This window comes from Amblyomma mixtum, chromosome 7 (assembly GCF_055824585.1).
Source record: "Amblyomma mixtum isolate Tamu chromosome 7, ASM5582458v1, whole genome shotgun sequence".
Taxonomy (NCBI): domain Eukaryota; kingdom Metazoa; phylum Arthropoda; class Arachnida; order Ixodida; family Ixodidae; genus Amblyomma; species Amblyomma mixtum.
The window spans coordinates 151,981,457-152,009,084 of record NC_143018.1 but is presented as its reverse complement, the minus strand read 5'-3'; the positions used below and the strand labels follow the sequence as shown (position 1 = coordinate 152,009,084).

The 27,628-nt window shown below is 50.2% G+C and overlaps 1 protein-coding gene across 1 annotated transcript; it reads left to right on the top strand.

Moving 5' to 3' along the window:
- Positions 1-7,087: 7,087 nt before the first annotated feature.
- LOC149337880 (activity-regulated cytoskeleton-associated protein-like) lies at positions 7,088-26,547 on the top strand. The gene is made up of 5 exons (XM_089554535.1): positions 7,088-7,115; positions 7,631-7,675; positions 8,278-8,406; positions 8,446-9,053; positions 26,509-26,547. The coding sequence occupies exons 1-5, from the start codon at positions 7,088-7,090 to the stop codon at positions 26,545-26,547; spliced, it is 849 nt and encodes a 282-aa protein (XP_089410661.1).
- The last annotated feature ends 1,081 nt before the right edge of the window (positions 26,548-27,628 follow it).

Below are 27,628 nucleotides of genomic sequence, written 5' to 3'. Positions count from 1 at the left end.
GAACTGTAGAGGAATGTTGAGGAACTACAGTGACATAAAAGATATTCTAGGGTCAATCTCGCCCGTAGCTTTATGTCTTCAGGAGACCAATCTTGGTCCACAACATGCAAATATCCTGAAACACTAAAAACTTTTAGACGCGATCGTGAGCAGGCAAATAGACTCTCTGGAGGCGTCGCGATTGTTGTGCAAAGCGGCGTCCCTGCTCGAGAAATCACACTCAAAACAAAGCTTGAAGCTGTTGCGGTCAGTGTTGTCAGCCATAAAACAATTTCTATCTTTTCTGTATATATTCCTCCACATTTTACATTAACAGTCCACGATTTACAAGAACTTGTCAATGAACTTCCAGAACCGTATCTAGTAGTTGGGGACTTTAACGCTCACTCCCCTTTTTGGGGAAGCGAGCACCGTGACTCTAGGGGTCAAATAATTGAAGATTTTATCCTCACAAATAATGTATGTCTTTTAAATACAGGAAAAGCCACCTACTGCTCCCCTGCCTCGGCGAAAATGACCTTTTTAGATTTGTCTTTTAGCTCACCTTCTGTTTTTAATGATTTTAACTGGGACGTCATTGACAATCCATATGGCAGCGATCACCTCCCTGTACTAATCACTTTAACATCCCCACCGGAAATAATCCCCACAAGGCCACGTCGCTGGAAGCTCCACCTCGCCGACTGGTCACTTTTTAGAGCAAAGGCAACTTTAGAAAATATAGTTTTAGAAAATCTTACTATCGACCAGATAAACGAAAAGTTTACTAATTGTATCATAACTGCCGCACTCACAGCTATTCCTCAGTCGTCAGGAGTGACACGACAAAACCATAAAGTATGGTGGACAAAAGAATGTAAAGAAGCTAAAAAACAACAAAACAGGGCTTGGGGTAAATTCCGTAGGTATCCGACACATGCTAATCTTTTAATTTTTAAAAAGGCAAAAGCTAAAGCTCGGTACGTCCGTCGCAGTGCCGAGAAAGCTTCATGGCAGAATTATGTTTCATCTATCAACAGTCAGCCCTATTGGAAAAAAAGGCAATGATGTAAATATTGGAAACCAACACTGGAAACCTTGGTGGATTATGGTAATGGAAAAAGCGTTGGAATGACTGGGCATGTTGGAATGACTGGGCATGTTGGAATGACATGTTGGAATGTTGGAATGTTGGAACAGTGGACACCTCAATCGTGTTTTAAGCTACGTGGCGGTAGTGACAGATGTGCGCTGCATGCTTTGGCATTGACAACGTTGTGCCAGAAACGCTGCCACCTGCCAGGGTGGCAAGGTGGGTGGGGGCTTTGATGTAGATATAAAGAGAAGTGGGAATTTCATACCACTTATGTGGGAGAACATACCGTTTCTCTCGCTCGTAATGGCTCCCACTACTGTGACAACCTCGCAAAATGCTTGCGCAGACCTCGTCTTTGAGAACCAGGCATTGGTGCAGCAAGACCAGCATATATCCATCTATTTCTCAGTCCACAAAGCTTCCTTCATGACAATCAAGAACTGTTAGTGGAGTGTTTCTTGGAAAAGGAATATATGTGGAAAATAACAAGTTGTCTGTGATTGTGCATACATGTCTTGCTCGAATTCTTTGTCTCAGTGTATCGAAAAGCTGAAACACCTGATCAGCTGCGCTCAAATTTTGCATTAGGAAGTAAAGTAATTGTCAGCAATTTTTTAATTCCCTGAATTGTTGAGCTTCCGGGTCTGCTAAAAGGAAGAGGTATATTTGGGCACAGTTTTCTGAACCACAAAAAGCGCTAAAGATGGAGGAAGCTCCTCCGCAGAGGTGGTGGCGCGCGCGTTCGGTTTGAGAGGGCTGAAGAAGGGGAAATCGAAAAGAGGACGATGTCAGTTTTCGGTGCTCGGAGTGCCTCCCCAGATCATCTGTGCTATGGGTAAGCTGAGAATGGCTTGAATGTCTGAAAATGTCGAGTTGTGAGGAGCAGTGCAAGACAGCGCTAAAGGAAAGAGTGCAGTTTTGAGGAGTAGTCTGCTAAATACAGGCAGATGAGTTGACCGCCTGGTGTCCAATCATTTCGCTTTCTTAGCAGTGATGAACTGGAGCGCGCAATTATTGACATCTCCAGAAAGCGGCCAATAATGTGCTTCATTTGTATTTCACGCTGTGTTAGGCTCCTAGCTTCACAGTATAATATCTCCTTAGTGAACGGCTCGAATGGTGTTGTAAGTCCTACCGCAGGTTTGGTCTAATGGTTTGAGCCTCCGCTTGCCATATGGTAGGTGCGGGGCTCGCTTCCCAGTGCAGCCGGATGTCCAGCGGTGATACAGTTGGTAGAAGTTTTCCGCTTTCCTGGCGCTGGGCTTATTTCGGGTGAAATGACTTAGAAATAGGGATTTGACCCCACCTTGTGTAGCCGCAATTATTTTGTGTCAGGGCGCTCTATGGCCAAACAGTCGCTTGCGCCATTAAAAACTCATCACCCATGATGTGGTAAGTATGACCGAAAATTCCCGCATTCACTTCTTGCGCATAGACAGTTACCTCAGGGGCTTTCAACCACATGAGACATGGGCGCTCATCAGAAAACGTCTTGTGTTTCCTAATGGTCCAGGTGAACCTCTTAAGTGTGTGCCATAATGGTGGCGCAAAGGGATGAGTGAAAGCGGTACTGAGATCACAACCTATGAGGCTGCTATTGAAACGATGGCAGTGTGTTTTAAAGTAGACAATAAATAGGCCTTCGAGACTGCTAATGTTGCCACAAAGGCAGAGGGAAATGCATGACTGCAAGTTATTCATCTCAGTGGAAACAAAGCGGTGCCTGAAAAACGAACTTGTGCGTGCGCTTTAAAGATATCGAGCAATTAAGGCACAGGGCAGGCTGGCAGATGGTCTAGGTGTTTGTGCCGTTCTTCGAATGCGTCGTCTCAGCCAGCGTGCTTAAGGATCGTGACGGTGGACGTTCAGGCATATGGAACCGCTGCCTTTTGCGGAGTTTCCTCGCAAGATTCGTTTGGCCGGAATACTCACGACACTTGCATGCCTCCAGGGTACAGTCTTTGCCAAAAGTAAAGGGGCTACAGTGCTTGCTTTCTTAGCCGCGTAGCGACCCACTTAAAGCAGCCTTTAAGCTCTGAATCTGTGTAAAGGCGAACCCTTTTACTCACGTTCTGGCACCTTTCGTTCCTTATGCGCGCCGCAATGGCTCAGTTACGCTTGAGAAGAAACAAACTGCTGCTCAGTTACTTTTTCGAATGGGGTACGTAGCTGTGGAATTGAAGCGCCGCGAAAATTTTAGAGAGAGCAAAATTGACAACATGCGTGCAGTCTGTGTGGGAGATTACAAAGCATGCAAAATGTGTACTGTGTTGAATTCCCTTGTCTTTACGTGGCTTCGTCTTTTCTTCCCTGGCATATATAAATAAATACCCCTTATTTTGTTTGTGATTCCAAACGATCCAGGGGAACTTAATTAAAATATGCTTTTTGACTAACTGGTCATCGGAATGTGTCAGTTCGAGACCGAAGGATTATGTCGAATAACGTAGGTGACACGAGCTGCGGGGTTTTAGATATGGAGAAATGTAACCGATATATTGTGCGACGTGAAGAGAACCTATAAAACGGTCATGGGCACATACAAGCTAACAAGGCGTCGAGTCAGCACGAAAGGCCATGGTTTTGGGCAACGCTAATTTTTTGCCTAATTAATTTTCCTCTCACCTGCCTTTTACCCTTCAACTTTATATCCCGTTATCCCTTCTCTAGGATTGGCTTAGCAAACCCGTTTCTTGTCCCAGTTAACCTTTCGCCTTTCCTTACCCTTCTCGGCCTCATCCTTAACAATCAAGTTGTCAACATTTCGTTCTGGAAAAAAAAATTAAAAATTTTGCATTTCCTCTCACGCAAAAGGGGTTGAAAACATAACTCGACCATTGTGGGTGGCGTACCGAGGCGTCTACGCATACGGGTGATGGCAGCAGCCAATCGCACATCGAGGCTAAGGATCGGCATCATAACGGCATGCACCTGCTTCTGTGTGCACAATAGTAAAAAGAAGGGAACTTTCGCAGAACCGAAATGCTGTGGTGCTATTTTGACTTAGGCGAAAAGAAGAAACGCCGTGTGATATGCGATTTGAACGCGCGTTAACCCCACGTGGTAGAAACTGCCGTCCCTCACAACCATTTCTCAGCTTTGAGCCATCAAACCGCGCATAGAGTACTGCAGCAAAAGCATATGCAAACTTCTTTTATACAGATAATAGGGAAGTACAGGAAGTCGAAGCATTAGTAATTAACAAAGGAATCATATTTTGGCTTAATTTACCCACGCTGAAAGTGGCAAATGGCAATCATGAAGCCATAAGGGAGAGGCAGAGCTGGAATAAAAACAGGAAGTTCGCTGTCTTTCTTAGACCTAAACGAGATATAAATGATGTTAAGAATTAAAACATTTATCAGAGGCCCAAAAGTTTGAACCAGTCACAGCAGGGAGTAGTTTTCACGTTGTTTACGGCCATAATGGCTGCACTTTGGCCCGTTATTGGCTATTATAAATAACGGTATTTTTTTCCGAAAGTATTAACTACTAGCAAAGAAAAATTTTTGTAACCGGTTGCATGGTTTCACGAAGTTATCCCATAATAGTGAACGTTATTGACTTCTCCTGTTGCATTAAAACGGTAAAAAAAATTGCTTAGAGTTATAGGAAAAAACGTATATTTGCGCAAATTACCGCAGCTTTTTCTTTTCTGTCCATATCTTTTTGCAATGCTTACCATGTTGGATTCCATAAAACAACTGGCCCAGTTAAGAGCAAAGGAAATATTTTGGGCAGAACAAGCGCTGTATTTTAAGGCGAGAGCATTTCTTGGCTCGTAAGTTGTGTGGGCGTAGGTTGCAGACGGAAGTTTTTAGACGGAAGTAGTCCACACGAATTCTCAATCATAAGCTGTATGATTACGCTACAGATTATAACAAACATGTGTAATGAAATAAAAAAACGAAATGGAAAAATTAAAAACAACATATCCAAAGATTGAAAATTACAAATAAGCAAAAAATGGAAAATGAAATAACAAGAAAATAAAATAAAAACATAAACATAATCAAAAATAAATGAAAAATGGGGGGAGAACATACACGGAAAGGCTTTCGTACTTCCACTCTTAAGCAGACTTCAGTGCAATACTGTAATTTTTTCGTACTGAATTCACGCTTCAATATAAATGAAAGCAATTTATTTTTTTTCCAGCTTTGGGGAGAGTGACTAGATCGTTTAATCGATCTGCGTAGCGGTGGCCCTCGCATCACTAATTAACCAACTAATCCTGGCTGAAAAGTGAAAGCCGTAACTTACGATTTCGGCGAGAAAGCTAAAATACGCTAGACGATGGAGAGATACAGCGATGACCACCGAAATATGCGCGGCTCGCTTCATCGCAGGCTACTTATTGCAATAAGTGGAAATTAAACATGTTCTACCTTTCCGCACCGACGAAGCGGAACCAGCGCTCTGGAAAAACTGCAGCACTCAGAAGAGATGACTAGCAAGAAGTGAACCAGTACACACACACAAAAGAAAATAATAACACAGCGCGTGTTTCGCGTAATTTCCGCCGCTTTTTTTTTTACCTCTGCACTCTTTCTTGCGCTACATATCAAAAAGCGCAGCTGCAGACCCTTCAGCGGTTCATGACTGTTCACCTAAGAAAAAAATGACAGGGGCACTAAATGAGCCTTCTTACGAGCTTCGGGACGAAAGCATTTATTTTTAATTTATGTTTTTTTATTTTCTTCCTAATACCCCACCTACTCATTAACATAGAGTCGTAAAGGAACGCATAGCGTAGTTCACCTTTATTCGCTGAGAAGCAACGCAGATTTGTGGGTTCTGTGCTTGTGTGATGGCTCATTTTGTTAAAATGGCCCTGGGTCCACACTTGGCATGAGGACATTGATGCTCAGACACCAAGAATGGTTTTAGAATATGATTTAATGAATGGATCTCCCTTGATGCCGCTTACGGGAAAATGCAGTAAGGCTCGTCCACGTCGGGGCTGTCAGCTTGTCGTGGGACGGGCTCGATGAATGGCTGGATGTATGCTGCTGCCGGGTTGGGGATTCTTCGCGGCTGTGCGGCTCTCGTTCTCGGCCAGGCGTTGGATGAGCTGCCAGGTATCGAAGCGTGCTGTCGGAGGCCGAACGGGAGCGAAGGCTAGACCCCGGGCTCCCTGGTCCATGCGCCGCCCCGGTCTTCTGCTTTCCTCCGTCTCGACCGCTCGCTCGAATCGTCCGTCTCTCCCCTGTTCCTCCCGTCGGCTCCCCCTTTTAAGCCTTTTGCTTCTTTCTTTCTGCAGCCTCCCCCTTCGCAGTAGCCGCTGGCTGCTTCTCGCCGCCCCCGCGGCGCCGCCCGCTCGCCGCTTCCTTTCGTTCACTCCGCGCAGATCTCCCTCCTCGTGACAGCGTCGAGCCCCCTCCGCGGCGACACGACGCCAGGATGGCGCGGTCAGCCGCTTCCCGGGAAAGTCGCTGACCGGGTTCACTCCGCGCAGCTCTTCCCTGGAATCGTCGTGACAGGCTTAATCCCCACCGTAGGAGTCGACGACGGTCATCCTATGCGCTATGTGGCCTGGCCGCTTCCAGGGAGTCACTGACCGGGTTTGTGCGGGCGCTGGTGTACGCGCACGAATTGTCACTCTTGCTTCGCGATCGGAATGTCCTTGGTTCAATTTCGCGCACCTTCGGATATTTTCTTCCCTTGCTGATGACTTGGTAGGGGTTTTCTGGATCGATTTTCCTGCACGCTGGTCCTTAAGGGTAACGGAGTGAATTCCCAGAGAAATCAAGCGTAGCAGGGGGTGGCAGAAAGTTAGGTGGGCGGATGAGATTAAGAAAGTTTGAGGGGATGCGGTGGCGGCAACTGTCAAAGGACAGGGTTAATGCGAGAGATGGGAGAGGCATTTGCCCGGCAGTGGCCGTAGTCAGGCTGATGATGATGATGATTCCTGGACGCTGACAACGACGTCGGTTTCGTTGCTAATGGGCCACGTAAGGCTTTCGCCTGAAAATATTTCGTTCGATGCGAATCATGAGAGTTCCTGTTGCGATGGCCGGTGGTGCATCAACGCTTCGCAGTATGCCGGAAAACACAGCGACGCATCTTCATGCGTCGCAAGAATTGCGTGAAGTGCTCAACCGTGCCAAAAAGACGACGTTATGAAAATTCATATTTAAGATGTTTGGCTCTAAAAGGCTGTTTTGATAACGTCGGTTTAGGTCATTAGCTCCCATGTAATATCTAGCACACAACGCAGGAAAGATTTCCTGGGTGTTTCCCAGGATTTTCCATGGTTTGCAGTGTTTTGTGTCGTCTGTTCTCCAACCCTGTATACGTGGCTAACGCTGTTGGCGAGAGATTTCGACTTGAAATATCCTAGTGGGGAAAGCTGTAGAAGAATGGCGACTTGAGCCAATCGGATGTATCTCACCTAAAACATAGCACACAGTTGAAGGACACAGAACACAATGCTTGTAGTGTCTACTCTTACTGTTTCATTCATCCATGAGCCCTATATTTTGTTGGGGAAAGCTGTGTCTGACACTGAGGACGCATAAGACTCTGGTTAAACACTCCTTTACTTTGTTTCAGATGAACACACAGTCGTCGAACCCGAGCCTAGGTGTGAGCTCGGTGGTAAGTTACCTGTATTTTATTCACGAGCATCTTTCTGGATCTTAAGCATTCGAACTCGTGTGGCACTTCATGACACAGAGCTTCATACCGAACCGGACTTTAGAAAAGGCAGTTTTGTAGGAGGAGCTGATTGACGCCATCTTGACTTCTCAGCAGGATCCGTTCTCCGCGCTGAAAGCTATAGAGCAAATTTAGGGAACAATACCATGTTTAGTTCTACCATGCAGATATTCTTCTTCTTCTTCTTCTTCTTCACCTCTTTATAATGGCACATACCCACGTGGGGGGATTGGCCAAGGTGTTGTGGTATACATAAGAAAATTTTCATAGGATTAAACGTGAATTTTGAAAAATGCAGATATTGACACCGTCCATTCATCGTCGTCGTTCTACTAGACCCACGTGAACGCGGAATGCGCGCGCGAGCTGGCCTTAGGAAGAAGCCGAAGTGTCTGGCTGCGAATGCTCCGCTTTTGAGACCGCTACTGACGTCCGCTGCAGTCACCTACTTTGAAGTGTCCAACCGAGCCGGACGTACTGTACCACCCGTGACATCTGGTGGAGGTGCTGTGTAACGCATTCCATGCCTCGGACTCCCCCAGCAAGCAGGGATTCAAGTCCTCGAGGGTCATCTGCCATCGAGGTGACGCCTGTACACCACAGTAGCCGCCGGCTCCAAGGCCTTCAACCCGAGTTTGGGCTTCTGGAGTCTCGCTCAACACAAGTGGTTCGTTCAGCGCCATCGTCGACGACCGTCCAGCCCGAAATAGGCATGCAGACGACGATTAGTTCACCTTCTGTTGTGCTGCAGCAGCCTCGGGAGCCACCGATCTTACAAGGTTCTCCAGTCGAAGACCCGGAAGACTGGCTGGAGAAATTTGAACGCGTAGCCCGGTACAACAGATGGGCGGAAGACTCGAAGCTTCAACACGTGTTCTTTTCGCTGGAGGGCGCAGCTCGTACGTGGTTCGAGAACCGGGAGTCGTCCATAACGACATGGAACGTATTTAAAGACCAGTTCCTGAAGGATTTCACTACGGTGATTCGAAGAGAACGGGCCGATCTGCTTCTTCAGTCCCGAACCCAGCTACCAAATGAAAGCATACTGGTATACTTCGAAGAGATGGCAAAGTTATTTCGTCGAGCTGACCCGGACATGACAGAGCAGAAGAAACTCCGGTACCTTATGCGAGGTGTCAAGGAGCAAATCTTTGCCGGACTTGTTCGCAATCCACCGAGAACGGTCGCAGAGTTTCTGTCGGAGGCAATCACCATGGAGAAGACACTCGATATGCAGTTGCGGCAATACGAGCGTCAGCCTTTGGCCATGACTGCGGTAGCCACGGACATCAGTAACACCCACATGCTTCGCGAAACCGTACGAGCTATCGTTCGCGAGGAGCTCCAGAAGCTGTTCCCTACTACGCCGCCTGCGCCAACGGTTTCTGCTCTATCCGAGGTTATTCGGGAAGAGGTGCAACAGGCGCTTACAACACCAGCTCCCTTCCAGCCGTCCACAGCCCCACCGCGAATGACATACGCCGCTGTTGCTCGTCGCGCACAACCGCCGCCGAGTCGTCTTCAGGAAACCCCGGCCTCTTTTCGGCCGCCATCACCTGCTCGTCCTGCTCTATCGTATCCCCGTAACAGTGACATCTGGCGCACTCCCAACTACCATCCTCTCTGCTATCACTGCGGTGAGCCGGGTCACCTGTACCGCCACTGCAGGTATCGTCAGATGGGCCTGCCGGGGTTCCCTGCAGATGCACCCCGTCCGCAGCCTGGGCAGCGACCCAGAGAACTCAACGATTATCTGGCCGAATCTGCCGGTGGGAGACGCAGGTCGCCATCTCCACGTCGTCGGTCTTACGGTGACTTTCCTCGGGGAAGGTCACCAAGCCCCCGCCACGAAAACTAAAAGCAGCAACCTTTGAGGGGGAGGTTGCTCACCGACGAAATGTAACAGACCCTCCTACGCCGCAACTAGGTGGCCACCCGATGCCACGACCGAATGCCGTCCAACACCGTGAACCGCCGACTCTACGTGAATGCCACCTGACGTATCGAAATGAACCCGCACCGCACCGCAGCCGTGACCGAACACCGCGCCGTACCTCTCACACGACGTCTACGACAGCAAACCTGAGCATTTCCCTCGACGGAAGAGACGTCACTGCACTCGTCGACACAGGGGCGGATTACTCTATCCTCAGTGGAACTTTCGCCGCCACTCTGAAAAAGGTCACCACTCCGTGGATGGGCCCACAGATTCGTACAGCCGGGGGTCACTTAGTTACACCGACCGGGACTTGCACATCAAGAGTAGCAGTTCAAGGCGCAACCTACCTGGCAACGTTCGTTATACTTGAACATTCTTCACGTTACGTCATTCTCGGCATGGATTTCTTGACCGAGAATGGAGCGGTCATTGACCTCCAGTCAAAGGCCGTGTGTTTCTCCACAGAGAATGCAATACACAGAGATCCAGACCATCCGACCGCACTTTGCATCCTGGATGACCACGTCACCATCCCACCTCGTTCGAGTATTATGGTTTCTGTCGGCGCCAAGACTGTGCGGAATTTCGAAGGCGTCGCGGAAGGCAACCAGATCTTGCTTTTTGCCAGGAGCCTTGCTGTCGCCAGAGGAGTCGTTAATCTCGTCGACGGAGAAACAGAAGTGCTGATAACCAATTTCGGTGGTGCACACCAACATCTGAACGTGGGAACCGTTGTGGCTCACGTTGATGCCATCCCCCATGTCAGCAGCACACCCAGTATTTCCACAATGTCGTTGTCGCAACAGCAGAGCCCAGTCACTGGTTTCACGTTCGACGTCAATCCAGCACTCTCCCCGACGCAGCAACAACAAGTTAAAGATCTTCTTCTGCGCTACGGCGACACCTTCTCGGTATCATCGCGTGTTGGACGAACTCACCTAACGAAGCATCGCATTATTACGGACGATAACGTGCACCCTCTCCGACAGTCCCCCTACCGAGTGTCTCCCGCTGAACGCGACGTTATTGGCCGCCAAGTGAAGGAAATGCTCCGCGACGACGTAATTCGTCCTTCCCGGAGTCCCTGGGCAGCGCCAGTCGTCCTCGTGAAGAAGAAAGACGGAACATTGCGGTTCTGTGTAGAACCGTCGCTTAAACAAAATCACCAAAAAGGATGTCTATCCTCTCCCCCGGATCGACGACGCTCTGGATCGCCTTTGTAGCGCGAAATACTTTTCTTCGATGGACCTCAAGTCAGGTTACTGGCAAATTGAGGTCGATGAGCGGGACCGTGAAAAAACAGCTTTTATTACTCCAGATGGCCTGTACGAATTTACGGCCATGCCCTTTGGACTGTGCTCTGCACCGGCAACTTTCCAACGCCTTATGGATACCGTGCTTGCCGATTTAAAATGGCAGACGTGTCTCGTCTATCTTGACGATGTTGTCGTCTTCGCCCCGACTTTCCAGGAGCATCTTCACCGCCTCGAATTGGTCCTACAAGCAATAAGGTCTTCTGGACTCACGCTCAAAAATGAGAAATGCCACTTTGCGTATACAGAGCTGAAGGTCTTAGGGAACGTTGTGAATCAAGCCGGTGTTCAGCCTGATCCTGAAAAAACAACAGCTATTGCCCATTTTCCGCCGCCGCAAGACCTGAAAGCTGTCCGCCGTTTTCTTGGATTGTGCGCGTATTACCGTCGCTTCGTGAAAGATTTTGCTCGCATTGCCGAGCCGCTGACGCGCCTAACACGGTCGGACACACCTTTCAGATGGGAAGCAGCGCAAGAAAATGCATTCCGCAGCCTTCAAAGCCTCCTGCAGGCACCTCCCGTTCTGGCTCACTTCGACGTCAACGCCGACACGGAGCTCCATACTGATGCCAACAACATCGGCTTAGGTGCTGTCCTGGTCCAGATCCAAGCGGGTCAAGAACGGGTCATCGCTTACGCAAGTCGGTGTTTGTCACCAGCCGAATCAAACTATTCCGCTATCGAGAATGAATGCCTTGCCATTGTATGGGCCACTTCGAAATTCCAACCGTACCTTTACGGCAAAAATTTTAAGGTGGTGACCGATCATCATGCCTTATGCTGGCTCGCAAGCCTTAAAGACCCGTCCGCTCGCCTCGTCCGATGGGGTCTGCGGCTCCAGGAATACGACATGACTGTCGTGTACAAATCCGGGCGCAAGCACTCTGACGCCGATTGTCTGTCCCGCGCCCCAGTAGATCCTTCTACCGACGCCTGTAATGATGACGACATCTTACTGAGTGCTCTCAGTGCCTCCTGCCTCACTGACCAACAATGCGCCGACCTCGAACTTCGAGATGTAATGGAATTTCTCAACGGCAGCAACACGACCGCCCCACGCGCTTTCAGGCGCGTGTTGCCATCTTTATGCATCCGCAATGGTCTTCTGGTCAAGAAAAATTTCGCTCCAAACAATACGCAATACCTAATCGTTGTACCGGCTAGCCTGCGCAATGAAATCCTCCAGGCCTCCCATTACGAACCCACTTCTGGACATTTGGGCATAGCGCGTACGCTAGCCCGAATCCAAGATAATTACTACTGGCCTCGTCTCCGTGCTGATGTCACTCACTACGTCAGAACGTGCCGAGCCTGTCAGCGTCGCAAGGTACCGTCAACCAAACAAGCTGGGTTCTTGATGCCCATTAGACCACCTACAAGGCCCTTCCAACAAATAGGAATGGACATGCTGGGTCCGTTCCCACGTTCGAACTCTGGCAACAAATGGATAATTGTCGCGACGGACTACCTTACCCGCTATGCAGAAACGTCAGCTCTACCCAGCGGCACCGCTTTAGAAGTCGCCAAGTTCTTCGTGCATCAGATCGTACTCCGCCATGGGGCACCTGAAGTGCTGATCACTGACAGAGGCCCTGCGTTCGTGGCTGAGCTGCTGCAGGAGATCTTGGTTTACCCTTTCTGAACCCTTTCTGACATGATTTCCATGTACGTCGATATTGAACACAAAACGTGGGACGAAGTGCTTCCTTATGTCACCTTCGCCTACAATACGGCCATGCAAGAAACAACGCAGATGTCCCCATTCCACCTCGTCAATGTCGTGCAGTGACGACGATGCTCGACGCAATGTTGCCACACCTGGACGACTCTAGCCTTCACACTGATACCTACACGTTCCTGGAACGCGCCGAAGCTGCTCGCCAACTGGCCAAAGTTCGAATTCAGGACCAACAACTTCGAGATGCAGATCGCTACAATCGGCGCCGTCATGACGTCCATTATGCGCCTGGCGACCGCGTGTGGGTGTGGTTTCCCATTCGGCGACGAGGACTGAGCGAAAAACTCCTCCATCGCTACTTCGGACCATACCGCGTGGTCAGGTCATTGGGCGACCTCAACTACGAAGTCATTCCCGATGGATTTCGGAAGTCCCGGCGGTCTCCGTGCCGTGAAGTGGTTCACGTGGTCCGCCTGAAGCCTTATCAGGAGCGGTATCCTCGCCCACTAATCCCGTTCTTTCCTTCCGACCTCTCCACTCACTCCCAGCATCGGGACGATGCTTCTTTTTGCCGGGGAGTAATGACACCGTCCATTCATCGTCGTCGTTCTACTAGGCCCACGAGAGCGCGGAATACGCGCGCGAGCTGGCCTTAGGAAGAAGCCGAAGTGTCTGGCTGCGAATGCTCCGCTTTTGGGACCGCTACTGACGTCCGCTGCAGTCACCTACTTTGAAGTGTCCAACCGAGCCGGACGTACTGTACCACCCGTGATAATATAATGATTGGTTTGGTTTAATGGGGTTTTAAGTCCCAAAGCGCCTGAGCCTATGAGGCACGCCGTAGTGAAGGGCTACAGAAATTTCGACCACCTGGGGTTCTTTAACATGCCTTTACATCGTTCAATACACGGGCCTCTATAATTACGCCTACATCGAAATTCTGCCGCCGAGACCTTGATCAAACCCGCGTTTTTTGGGTCAGCAGCCGAGCGCCATAACCACTGTGTTACCGCGGGGGCGGGACGCAGATATAATAAGGAAAAAAAAAGAGCAAAACGATGAGGCAGCGTATGAGTATCGAGAGTTAGCAATAGTGAACTAATACTGCGTCATTAGTCACCTAACTTGGCTTTGTTCCCTTCCTTACCCACTATTTTCTCTGCCTTTTCCTCAATGATGCATCTGTAATTTCCTTTGCATAGCTCCCTTCGTTGCACTCAAATTAACTTCTACCCTTCTGTTACGCTTCCATGTCTCTGTCCCATATTAAGTTAGTGCCTGTAGAGTACAGTCCGCGTCACTCTTTCGTTGAGCGCTCGAGCGGCGCACATCCCCGCAGAAAAACCGACACCTTTTCTCTGCGATTTAGAAGTAGCGCTTGCTTTCAAGTACAGCTCAATAAATTTACACGCATATGACGAAGAGCACTTTGCTTGGAAACTATGAGCTGCTTTCTATTTTTAGTTTTCATTGCACGGACTACACTGCCCGAGCACTCTATACAAGGGTGACGCAGACTGTACAGCTTTTACATGCTTTTCTGTGGAAGAAGAGTAATAAACTTGAATTATTGATTTGAGAGTGCGTGCCAGAGTTCACTCCATCCCATTCTTAATCTTGTAGCTAATTCACTATAGCGGTCCGGATATGCGGTCCATACTGTCCTAAGTACATCTATTCCCTTACCAATTCACACGCTTCACTATCTACACTTGACTGCTGCTCCCTTCCGAGACTGTTGAGCATTTCCTTAGTTTCTTGCATATTAATTTTAAACCCGCTATTCTATGCCTGCCTAGGTCATTCATCATGCTCTGCTTTTCGTTCCCGGAGTTACTTGGCAACGCACTATAATCAGCGAATCGCAGAACGCTAATGTATTCTCCGTTAATTCTTACCCCTTACTCTTCCCAAACCAAATCTATGAATAGCTCGTAATACAAACGCCGAAGGGTTCTGCAGAGATCCTGTATCCTGACACCCTTCCTTAATACGATTTTATTTTTTTCGCCACTGCAAATCTGCGGTGGTCGCGCAGGCGCAATAGATATTTTGCAGTACTTCTAAATACTCTTCTTCTACACCCTGGTTCCTTAAGGCCTGCTTAGTAAGCTTATCGGTGACCTTATCGGTCTTTAATTTTTTAAGTCTTTTACGCCCCATTTATTCTGAATTAAGATTAGGGGACTCTCGAGGTCATAAGGCATTGTGCATACAGAGTGGCTACATTATCTAGCACAATCTTCTTACCGTCCTTCAACAGATCTGCTGAGTGAAGTTCGCGGTGCTGTAGTTTGTTTACCGCATCCGGTCGCGTTATGGGAATGCCCATTACGTTCTTTTTCTTGGGCCCTCCGCACAACCACACAGGAAGGGGTCAGTCAACCCGGCGGGAGAAGAGGGGGCGCCGAATGGCGGGGGATTACAGGAGACGTCAAACTCCCCTCATGGACTCAGTCGTTAGGCGGCATCCTGTGTGCACGTGTGTACGGCGAGGCTGACCCGCGCCACAGTGCGTGGCTCTTTGTACCATGTCTGCAGCGGCATGCTTTGACATATTGTCACGCTAGCTGCAGGCATGAGGAGCGACGACGAGAAACAGATGAGTTGAAATGGCGTTCCTCGAACTTGGCGGCCACCGGACGTTGGGAAAGCGAGTGTTCGCGAAGCTCGCAGCGGGAAAGCATAATTATCCGAAATCGTGATGGTGGAAAGTGTGCATATGTGTACAGTGTCGCGATGAGTTACCTTCTTTCCCCAACCATTCATTGGTTGTGTTATTCTTTCCCCAATTGCCGATTTGTGGTATTTTCCTTTCCCCAATAAGTTATTGGGTGGATGTTTGTATAGTACTTGATTGGTTATTCTCCCACCGAGGGCGGGGACATTGGTTTTAAAACCAGCTGCTTCGGCAGGACCGAGGGCTGGTTTCGTCACCTAGAACTGCGAGCCAGTCAATTGTAAATATGTTTTCTCCTTGCTTGTATCCTCCGTTGTGCTTTTAATTGTTATAAAAGTTAACCTCTCCTAAAGTGTCCTCTTGCAATGTGATTGAGCAAAACGAATCTTCAAGACGTCAAAAATCCTTACAACCATCATCTTTAACCCAATTTCCCTCTACGAGATCAAGAGAGGGAATCCAACTGGCGCAGTCGACAGGATTTGCTGCGTCTTCCTGCTCGAGGTATCTGACGGAGGGGCGGAGGAACAAGTCGGTGGACAAGCTGCTGAGCGGTACGTCCTAAAGGAGGAACGTCAGCGTCGTAGAGCGACGTTGAAAGCTTCAGAGACAGCTGGTCTTTGTCAACGGGACGTAGGAGGCTCAAGTCGGCGAGGAGCTGAAGGAGCCAGGCGACCGACGTGTCGTGGAGGTGCCTAATCCGTGAGCTGCGGAAGGAACCAGGCGTCCCCGTTGAGGTTCAAGAGAAGAACCAGGAGACCAGCAAGTCAAACGAGGCAGGACAAGTCAGCGAGCTACTGTGAGAGCCGGGGCTCAACTCAACTCATCCGCATCAAGGAGCCCGCTGTCGTCACTCAGGGCGACGTGACTACCGTGGCAGAGGAAAGCAACCTGCGAGGTAGGAGACCTTTCTGCTTCCTCCGAATTCACCATGTCGGTGTAGTGTTTTCGTGCTATAGATGATAGCACGGAAAAGGGAGATGGCTGCCGTGCGGTACGATCGGGAGGGCATGATGCGATGTTTGGAGACTGAGCAGAAGGCAGAACAGCTGCTTGAAATTGGCAAGTTGAAACTCGAAATTGAACGAGAAAAGATAAAACTTGCACAGATGCAATCTAAATTCAACCAGGGAACTAAATCTGATAGAGGGATGTTATTGGCAGCAGTTCAATGTTTTGACTGCATGGAATTTGGGCATCTAATGATTGACTGTCCGAAATCGAAGCGAGAACAGCATGTTCCCGTATTGAGAGTGACCTGTGGGCCAATGGCTATAGGTGTGAAAGCTGCAGCGTTTAGGCAGCAGGGCCCAACCGTGTGTGCCGTGCCAGCAGAAATGGCCGAGGGCATAGGGGCGTTAGTCACGCCTTTGAAGCGCCGCTTGTCGGAGCAAGCTGAAATAGAGGAGACCCAGGAGGCACATGAGTGTTCTGTTTGTGAACAGGAGTTCAGCATTGAGCCAGAACAGGTTGCCGCAAACTCTGGCGCAGCTGTAACGATCGGCGAAGAGGTAGAGCAGGCGCGCATAACGGGAACACCCTTTGCAGGCGAAGGTAAGCTGGCTGCCAAAAATGAATCGGTTAGCCAGCCGGAGCTGACACTCTGCGCAGTGACAGCAGATGTAGCGGACGGTGTAGCGAAGTTGGTGACACCTGAGACGCACTCGCTGTTAGACCAGATAGAAAGAGAGCGGCTACATCAAGAAAATGAGAGAGCTGATTTGGAAGAGCATTTCAAAATTCGAGACAAATCTGAGACGCCGGTAGAGCTTGAGGCCAATTCGGTAGCTGCAAAAGTTTTTGCAGCAGATTGTGAGCTAACAACGAGCGATGAGGCTGCATTTGATGCCGAGGAAGGAAGGAATGCTCGTTTGATCACTGCAATGGTTTTCGAAGCTGATAAGGAATTGCAGGATTCGGATAATGCGTCTGTCCCTGTGGGTATCTACGTGGAGGAGACACAGTATGCTTCATCGCCAGAAGTGGGGAAGCAAGCTGGTGAAGGTAGTTGTCAGAAAAGAAGGCGTGACAGTACGATTTTCTTTGAAGCGAACGTCGGTGGGCACCTGTACGAAGAGCTAGCGCTACGTGAATCTCAATGCAAAACTGCATATGAAGTAGCCGATGGGAGGCTTGAGCATACTGTAAAATTCAAAGAAGTGGAGAATGCAGACGCGAGGGCAGTAGCAATCTTCGTGGCCCGCGAGCAGCAGGTGTGCTCTATTGATCCGACGGCGGCGGCAGCCTTTAGAACGGGTGTTATCCCGGATAATTCGGAAGTTGGGTCCAGTCTTCTGGGCAAGGCTCAAAAGAAACAAGTGTTGTTTCGAGATGTAGGTGGCTAGAATTAATTTCTGCCAGTTTGGGACACCGATCTGACATGGTGAATTCTGGAATGTGCAGATTGGTTTCCAGCCTTGTGTGTGCGGGTTGAAATATCCGCTGTGTGCGCGCATGTGTGCGTGCTGGTGTACTGACCGGACAGCCGGTGCATGTGTGCGTGTGTGTGGACTGACCGGACAGCCGACATACGTGTGTGTGCGTGCGTATGTACTTTTGTTGTTGGACACCGTGGCTGAACTTTAATGTCCCACTGACAACAAGTGTCCGTGTGACATTCTTGGTTGGGAGGAGTGAAGTTCGCGGTGCTGTAGTTTGTTTACCGCATCCGGTCGCGTTATGGGAATGCCCATTACGTTCTTTTTCTTGGGCCCTCCGCACAACCACACAGGAAGGGGTCAGTCAACCCGGCGGGAGAAGAGGGGGCGCCGAATGGCGGGGGATTACAGGAGACGTCAAACTCCCCTCATGGACTCAGTCGTTAGGCGGCATCCTGTGTGCACGTGTGTACGGCGAGGCTGACCCGCGCCACAGTGCGTGGCTCTTTGTACCATGTCTGCAGCGGCATGCTTTGACATATTGTCACGCTAGCTGCAGGCATGAGGAGCGACGACGAGAAACAGATGAGTTGAAATGGCGTTCCTCGAACTTGGCGGCCACCGGACGTTGGGAAAGCGAGTGTTCGCGAAGCTCGCAGCGGGAAAGCATAATTATCCGAAATCGTGATGGTGGAAAGTGTGCATATGTGTACAGTGTCGCGATGAGTTACCTTCTTTCCCCAATCATTCATTGGTTGTGTTATTCTTTCCCCAATTGCCGATTTGTGGTATTTTCCTTTCCCCAATAAGTTATTGGGTGGATGTTTGTATAGTACTTGATTGGTTATTCTCCCACCGAGGGCGGGGACATTGGTTTTAAAACCAGCTGCTTCGGCAGGACCGAGGGCTGGTTTCGTCACCTAGAACTGCGAGCCAGTCAATTGTAAATATGTTTTCTCCTTGCTTGTATCCTCCGTTGTGCTTTTAATTGTTATAAAAGTTAACCTCTCCTAAAGTGTCCTCTTGCAATGTGATTGAGCAAAACGAATCTTCAAGACGTCAAAAATCCTTACAACCATCATCTTTAACCCAATTTCCCTCTACGAGATCAAGAGAGGGAATCCAACTTGCTGTTACCTGATCTTCACGAGCAGCTTTCCTCGTTGGCTTTGCTTGTAAGGCTTTGTTTACTTTCTCTTTCGTTACCAGATGACGTCAAATGACCCCGCACCAATCTCTACGTCATTACATTAGTTTGTCTGTGTTAGTCTCAAAGAGTAGCGATTCTCACTCAAAGGTTGCTCTAGAGCGTCTCCAAAAGACGACGACTCGCGTGGAAACGTTCTGCCGCCAGTCGTTATACAGGTTCCCTGAAAACTCCAAAATAAAAGATTGAGAGCGTGCCATGAGTGCCTTGCCTCTAATATCGCAGTCATAGGCTAGATGGCTACAGACTCATAGCTAAAGAATCTCCGCCATATTGTCACGTTGTAGTACACGGCAGTCCAGCGGTCGGGAAGACACCGACAAGACTTGCAAACGAAGCTCTTTATTTGGGCTTACTTGCGCCCGGAAAAGAACTGAATCACTCGGCGGTGGCGTAAGCAACAGACTAGCTCGTCAGTCGTCGAACTTCGAATGCCCGCCGCTCGCTGCATTGCTCAATTTAAAGCCGCCAAGGAAACTTCGAGATAACAGGTCAAAATCAACTACAGTAATATGGAAACACCTAGATGCAGTTTTTCATGGCTATGAGCAACCGAGATTAGTCGGGTCCCTTCTCGCGTCAAGAACAAAAATGATAACGCCCCGTTCCTGCGGCCTTGAGCGCGAACGAACGGACACTACAATGATACGTGGCATTACCTCCCTCCCAGAGAAGCATCGCCTCGATGCTTTAAAATGAAAATAAACACGAAGGATGCAAACTTCCAGTCCTTTAGCCTTCATAATAGGGTTTAATGCGTACGACATGGTGTGACTCACGCGCGATGTCCATGAGGCGTCGTCGCAAACTTTCGGGAACGACGAGTCTGTCACATCCGTACAAGACGCCCTGCACGACGGACAACTCCGGAATCAGCCGCACGAAGAGTCGGCTGCGAGAGCTGTACTGTTGGCCGCGAATGGACGGGCACGTCGAAGAACTGGTACGGACATGCGTCGTGTGCCAGTCCTGTGACAAGTAGGCTCGTCCGGTAGCACCTCCTCTGCAACCTGCCGCCTCCCCAGAAATACCTTGAGATAAGGTTGGCCTTGATATCATGGGGCCTTTCGACCAAGCTCCTAATGGCTGCCGGTTCTGGATCGGGCGAAGCCAGGTACAATGAAGGGCCCGGGCGGCTAACACCAGCGGCTGACATCAGCTTGGTTGGAGGCACGTCCCAAGATGAACCCTGGAACACGGTTACGGATTGCGGACTGGTCGGCGGCACTCTGGTGCAGTCGATAGGCGGCCAGATGTCAGCGAAAAGGGCAGCTGGAGCTGAGGAGTGCATTTGCTGCTGAACCACTTCTGGACGAACCAAACAAAACTTGGACGAGTACCGCACTCGCCCATCATACAGCAGATATGACGCAGGTCCACGTTGCTCCACAACCTTCCGAGACTCCCAAAACCGAGCTGGCAGTTTGCCTCGCACAGTGGGCTTGCGAACACGCACGTGCTGGCTGATCTGGAAGTCACGACGCCTGGCGCCACTCCGCTGGTCCGCATAAAGCTTGTACTGCGCTTGCTTCTCCTCAAGCCTCTGCCGCAAAAGCTTAAGCGCTGTTGTCGGATCCACTGGGAAGCACTGATCCGGCATGCCTACGACATTGAGTCTTGTGCCGGGCAACAGGCCATGAATTAGGAGGGCTGGTGCAATTCCTGCTGTGGCATGTGGCGTACAGCGGTAGACACCGAGGTAGTCCACAATAGCTGTAAGTAGGTTGCGTCGCGCGCACAGACATGCACGACTTGCGTGAGTGTGCGCCGTCGCTGAGATACCGTTTGCCGTCGGGGATGACTTCACAGTCTAGGTCACCGTTGCGGCGGAGAACCCTGTGCGGGCGAAAGTATCGTCGCACGCAGTGATTTTCACTCAGTCAACGGCGGCGAATGACTTGCATATCTAAACACGGTCACCTAGCTTGTAATGCGTCTCCCGTCGGCGCAGATTGTAGCGTCGGGCGTCGGTGTGCTGATGGTTTTTAATGAGAGGCCGAGCAAGTCTTAGGGCTTCCCGGCGCGATGAAGGTAGGCGGCGACGTCGAATTTTGTCTTCGTCTGAAACGTCCGGGAGCATTGCGTCAAGTGTTGTCGTGGGCTTCCTGCCGTATACAAGCCTGGTGAGGGTAGACCTGGTTCTCTCCTGGACGGCAGTGTTATGGGCGAAGATCACGTAGGGTAGAATGGTCTTGTGTTCGGCGTCGATGTACATGGAGAGCATGTCTGTGATTGTTTTGTTCAGGCGCTCTGTGAGTCCGTTGGTTTGCGAATGATAGACAGCTGTCCTCCGCTCAATTGTCTGATTGTAGTTTAAAGTGGCTTGTGTGAGCTCCGATATAAACGCCGTTCCTCTGTCTGTGATGAGCACTTCGGGGGCGTCGCGTCGCAGGAGAATTCGTTCGACAAAAAAATTTGGAACTTCTGTTGCGGTACCATTATGCAATACTTTTGCTTCGGCGTAGCAGTTCATGTAGTCGGTGGCCACGATGATCCACTTGTTACCTGATGCTGCAGTCGGAAAAGGGCCGAGGGGGTCCATCCCTATTTGCTTAAAGGGCTTAGTTGTTGGTGGTATGGCGTTCAGCAGTCCGGCTGATCTAATCGGAGGAGTTTTGCGTCGATTACATTCACAGCACGTTTTCACGTAATGGGATAAGTCGGCAGCTGGCCGCGGCAAATAGTACTTCTCCTGGATGCGGTGTGGCGTCCGAGCAATACGGATATGCCCTGCAGTACGCTCATTATGACATGCCTGCATAATTTCTTGCCTGACATTTTTGGGCACGACAGGCCGTCGCGGTGGCTCAGTGGCTATGGGGCTCGGCTGCTGTCCCGAAAGACGCGGGTTCGATCCCGGCCGCGGCGGTTGAATTTCTTTGGAGGAGAAATTCGAGGCCCGTGTACTGTGCGATGTCAGTGCACGTTAAAGAACCCCAGGTGGTCGAAATTTCCGGAGCCCTCCACTACGGCGTCTCTCATAGCCTTAGTCGCTTTGGGACGTTAAACCCCATAAACCAAACCAAACCAAACCATTTTTGGGCACGACAAGAAGATGCACTGTCCTTTTGGGCGCAAAGTTCTTCAGGAGGACATTATTGTGAAAGACGAAAGCCGACAGATGGCGCTTGAACCCTCGGGGAGGCGATGCGATCTTCCCATTCAGATAACCAACCAGGCGTTGCTTCTCAGGATCGGAGCGCTGCTGCAGTGCGAAACTGTTGGCGCTTACCGGTCGTAAGAAAGCGTCGTCCTCTTCCTCTTCGGGTGCTGCGTCGATAGGGGCTCGCGACAAGCAGTCTGCGTCGGAATGCTTGCGGCCAGATTTGTAGACTACAGTTATGTCGAATTGTTTTCGACGCAGGCTCCAACGAGTAAGGCGGCGGGAGGGAACTTTCAAATTGGCCAGCCAGCAGAGAGCATGGTGATCGCTCTCAACCTTGAATGGTCGTCCGTACAGGGAGCGTCGAAATTTCGACGTGGCCCAAATAATGGCGTGGCATTCTTTCTCGGTCGTCGAATAGTTGGCTTCGACTTTCGACAGTAAACGGCTAGGGTACCCGATAACCTTCTGCTAGCTACTATTTTTCTGAAAGACGATCGCTCCCAAGCCCACACTGCTTGTATCGGTATATATTTCGTTTTCGGTGCTTTCATCGAAGTCACCGAGCACGGGAGGGGACTGTATGCAACGCTTCAGCTCTTTGAAAGCTTCCACGTGCCACGTTGCTTATCTAAAAGGCACGTCAGCCTTGGTAAGTTGTGTCAAAAGTTCAGCGATGCGCGAAAGGTTCTTGACGAATCTGCGGTCGTAAGCGCACTATCCAAGGAATCTGCGTATAGCTTTCTTGTCATTAGGCGGTGGAAACTTTGCGATCGCAGCCGTATTCTGAGGGTCTGGGCGAACTCCATCCTCGCTTACGACGTGGCCAAGGAACAGCAGCTCCTCGTAGGTGAAGTGGCACCTCTCTTGTTTCAGTGTTAAGCCTGAAGACTTGATTGTTTCCAGCACTATCCGAAGCCTTCTGAGGTGGTATTCACAGCTTGAGGAGAATACAACAATGTCATCTAAGTAGACTAGACAAATTTGCAACTTCAAGCCTGCGAGTACCGCATCCATTACTCACTGGAACGTCGCTGTGGAAGAGCAGAGGCCGAATGGCATCACCTTGAACTCGAAGAGTCCGTCTGGTGTGATGAACGCAGTCTTTTAGCGATCTCTTTCGTCGACTTCAATTTGCCAGTAGCTGCTCTTCAGGTCCATCGATGAAAAGTACTTAGCGTTGACCAGATGATCCAATGTCTTGTCGATGCAGGAGAGGAGGTAGACATCCTTCTTTCTAATGCTGTTCAGGCGGCGGTAATCGACGCAGAAGGGAAGGGTGCCGTCTTTCTTTTTCACTAGCACGACTGGTGCTGCCCAGGGTCTCCTCGATGGCTTGATGACGCTGACACGTAGCATTTCCTCTACTTGCTTGCGGATAGCTTGGCGTTCCAGCTGCGATACGCGGTAGGGGCTCTCCCGCAGTGGTCGGGCGTGTTCGTCTGTGACAATGCGGTGCTTGGCAAGCCGGGTTCGTTGCACATTCGATGCCGATGAGCAGCAATCGCTGTACCTTTGATGAAGACTGCGTATTCGGTCTTGTTTGCTCCGGGGTATTGCTGGGTTTCTGGCCTTGGTCAGGTGTTTCTACGGGTTGGTCGGGGAGGGAAAATGTGTCTCTGATGTCTACCACGTCGTCGAGAAAAGCAATCGTCGTACCTTTGTTTAGATGCCGGTATTCTTCAGTGAGGTTAGTTAGCAGCACTTGTGCTTGGCCATTCCGAATTTGGGCGACTCCCCTTGCGACGCCCAGTCCTCGATCCAGGAGTTACTGGGTGTTCCCCTCGACGACGCCTTCGGCAGTTTCGATGTCTCCAGTACCTATGCAGGCGACGACCCTTGATCGGGGCGGCACGCTCAATGCTTCGTCGATGACGTTTAAGGCAACGTGATGAGTCGCTCTCGCCGCAGCAGGTACGGCTTTGTCAGTGGTAAGCTTGATCGACTTAGATCGAAGGTCTATGATCGCCCAATGTTCATTCAGGAAGTCCATTCCCAAATTCACGTCTCACGAGCAATGCTGTAGGACAAGGAAAGTTGTAGCGTTGATTCGCCCATTTACTGTAACTCTCGCGGTGCAGCTTTCTGAAGACGTAATAAGGTTACCACCTGCGGTGCGGATCAGTCGGACTGCGAGTGGCGCACTCATGACGGAGTAGTCAGCTCCCGTGCCGACCATGGCAGTGACCGCATGACCGTCGACCGTAACTTCAATGTCACTTGTTCGCGTTCTCGTATTGCAAGTTGTATTCGGTGTACAATCTCGGCTTCGTCGAATAGTAAGGCTGCGGTGGGCTTACTCCGACGTTACTTCTCTGCGCGGTGGTAAAAGCTTCAAGTCTGGCCGTTTCGTTCGCGTCGTCACTGTTTTCATCGCAGCTAAGGCATGGTCTTGCGTTTTCGTCGTTGGAGGATATTTGTTCTTGCGCTCAGAAGCAAGCTCATCTCCAAAGGTTTCTTTATTCAGTTTAACCTTCGGTTGCATGGGGAGCGTCCACGCGCGGCGTAGCCTCGGCTAGGAGATACAAAGCGGGGTGACAATGGCGACGCGGAACGTGATAGGTGGCTCGGTGATGAGTATTCTTCCCGACGCAAGAACTCCTCGATTTCGGCTGGTCGCTGGCCGGGTCGGGGTCGTGGGGCGTCGTATGATAACCCTCGGATGCCCATTCTTCTTTATGGTCAGTGCTGGAGAATGTGACTGTCTTCGCCATAGTGGAAGCATAGTGGGCGGCGCTGGTCGGGAGTTCTCCGCTCGTCGCATTTCCTCTTGCGTGTGCTACGCTCTTAGGACGGGCGGATTGGGGCGAGAGGACAGTGGTTCAGCGCAGGTGGCTGAGGGCGATAGGGGCTTGGAACCCGTCGTCGAGGTGCAGGACGGCGCACTGCTGCGGCGTAAGTCATGGTTGGAAGCTCCAGAGGGTGCGTGGTGGTCGGCGTCACACCCAAGGCCTGTTGAACTTCGCCCCGGATGACGTCAGTGAGCGAAGTAAGCTGCGGTTGCGTTCCCGTTGGCAGCAATCGTCGGAGCTCTTGTCGTGCAACTTGACGTATAACCTCCCGCAGGTTATCTTTGTTAGCGGTGTCCGGCCAGCTTGCTACTAGCGGTCATACTGGCGGGCTCTGGCATCAACAGTTTTTTTTTTTTATGGTGGATGGCTCTTCTACAAATTCCTCAACGGTTTTCGGTTGGTTGCGGACGAGGCCGGCAAAGAGTTGCTCTTAACTCCTCGCATAAGCAGCTTTACCTTTTCTTCTTCCTTCATGTTTGCGTCGGCACGCCGGAACAGACGCCTCACCTCCTTAGTGTACACTGCGACGGTCTCGTTTGGGTGTTGTATGCGAGAATGTAGCAGCTGCTGGGCTCTCTCCTTTCTCACGACGTTTCTGAAAGTCTTGAGAAGCTGCTCCTTTAAGGTTTCCCAGTCCGTAAGGATAGCTTCCTCATTCTCAAACCAGATTCTTGCTGGTCTCTGCAAGCCGAAGAAGACGCGCCTAGATTTCATGGCATCGTCCCAGTTGTTCAAGATAGCCACACGGTCGAACTGTTCCAGGCATTCTTCGGGGTATGCGCCTGGCGAAGCGTCGAAGGTTGGGGTTGGTAGCACCTGGGGCTGCTGCAGAATGATTGGAGTCGACGTCTGGGGCAAGCTCATGGTGGACGTTGCTGTTTGCTTTCGCTTCCGCGTAGGCTCTCGCAGAGTCCCGAACTCAGATGCGTCCCCTAGCAGACGTTAGCTTGCTCGGTGTTCTGGAGTCAGGTCCTCCGGTGAATGACTCAGAGGGCTGGCATCACGACTTGCCGGTGTATCCGGTACATGGAAGGCCAACCCGCACCTCCACCAGATGTCACGTTGTAGTGACGGCAGTCCAGCGTTCAGAAAGACACCAACAAGACTTGGAAACGATGCTCTTTATTTGGGCTGACTTGCACCAGCAAACGAACTAAATAGCATGGCAGCGGCGTAAGCATCAAACTATCTCGTCAGTCGTCGAACTACGAATTCCCGCAGCTAGCTGCACCGCTTAATTTAAAGCCGGCCAGGAAACTTCGATATAACAGGTCAAAATCAACTACAGTAGTATGGAAAACCTAGATGCAGTTCTTCATGGCTATGATCAATCGAGATTAGTCCGGTCGCTTCTCGCGTCACGGACAAAAATGAGAACGCCCCGTTCCTGCAGCGTTATGCGCGAACAAACGGACACTACAATGATGCGTGGCAATATTTACCATCAGTGATATTTCCATAGAATACCTTACAATACTATTTTTGATCTCCCTCTTGAGGCAAGGAGTCTGTCACGAGTAAGCGTCCCTCGCCTGATCTTCTGGCGCACCCTTTTTGCATGTGCACCGGTAGGACTGCAGATAATTCATCATGTGTGCTTAAGCGGTGCTGTTGTGTGTTACCAACAACAATTCCGTAACTGTGTGCTGGTTTTTCACATGAGCGCGTGTCTTGGGCACGCAGCCTGAGCAGCTGGGATGTGTCTTTGGACTGCGTGGCTAAACTTGTTTTTCCTGAAGGCTCACGAACTAAGAGGTGCGCTGTAATACGGCCCCCTTTCGATTTCTTTCTTGGTGGACACGGGTCTCCTCGGGTAGTGGTAGGCTGGTTCTGGATTTTCTCTGATATGCGCCATAGCTGGAGCGATTGCCATAAGTACTCTAAGGCTAATCCCGGCTACTGCTTAACCGAAGCCCGGACCAACTAACTTTCAGTGGCCTTCTGAACGCCAATCACAGGTCCCTTTTCATGAACTCCATCGAGTATCCCAGATGCTGTGCTGCCACAAAAGTTCCAAGCTCGCTTAAAAATGCCTTGAGTATTACCGTGGACTCCTGAGGGAATTTCATACTCTTCTTATCCCAGTTGCAGTCGAACCGTGTGTGCTATTCCTCTACTTATATGATGGCTATTCCGTAGCGGTCTCGATACGAGCTGGCCGGTGTCACTCTCACTCCCTTGGTTTATGCCCCTTCCTTCCTTCCTTCCTTCCTTCCTTCCTTCCTTCCTTCCTTCCTTCCTTCCTTCCTTCCTTCCTTCCTTCCTTCCTTCCTTCCTTCCTTCCTTCCTTCCTTCCTTCCTTCCTTCCTTCTTTCCTTCTTTCCTTCTTTCCTTTCTTCCTTTCTTCCTTTCTTCCTTTCTTCCTTCCTTCCTTTACTTCGCTTCTTTCTTCCCTCCTGCCTTTGTATTCATGGTGCCTTAAGCACAAATATATTGACAGCAGTCATGCTATTGCGCCAAGGTTGCGAAATGGGGCAGTCAATACCGATGCATATATATAGGCAGCGTGAACATAATTCCGAAAAAGGTGCATATAGGAGAGAGCGCTGAACTTCACGCTGTATCCTATCTGCATCTTTTTCCTGATGGCGTTCGTGCTGCTGATGGACATGGATCGCAACCAACTAGACCGGCAGATCATGTTCAGTACCGATGTTAGCGTTTCTTCATGCGGCATGTAGCACATTTTTCCTGCAAGAATGGACAATCTGTACCAACTAACTCGTATTAACAGTGAACTATGGCTCCGTTCCGTCCTCGACACGCTAATATTTCGAGCCTATGCGGAACATTCCATTGAGTG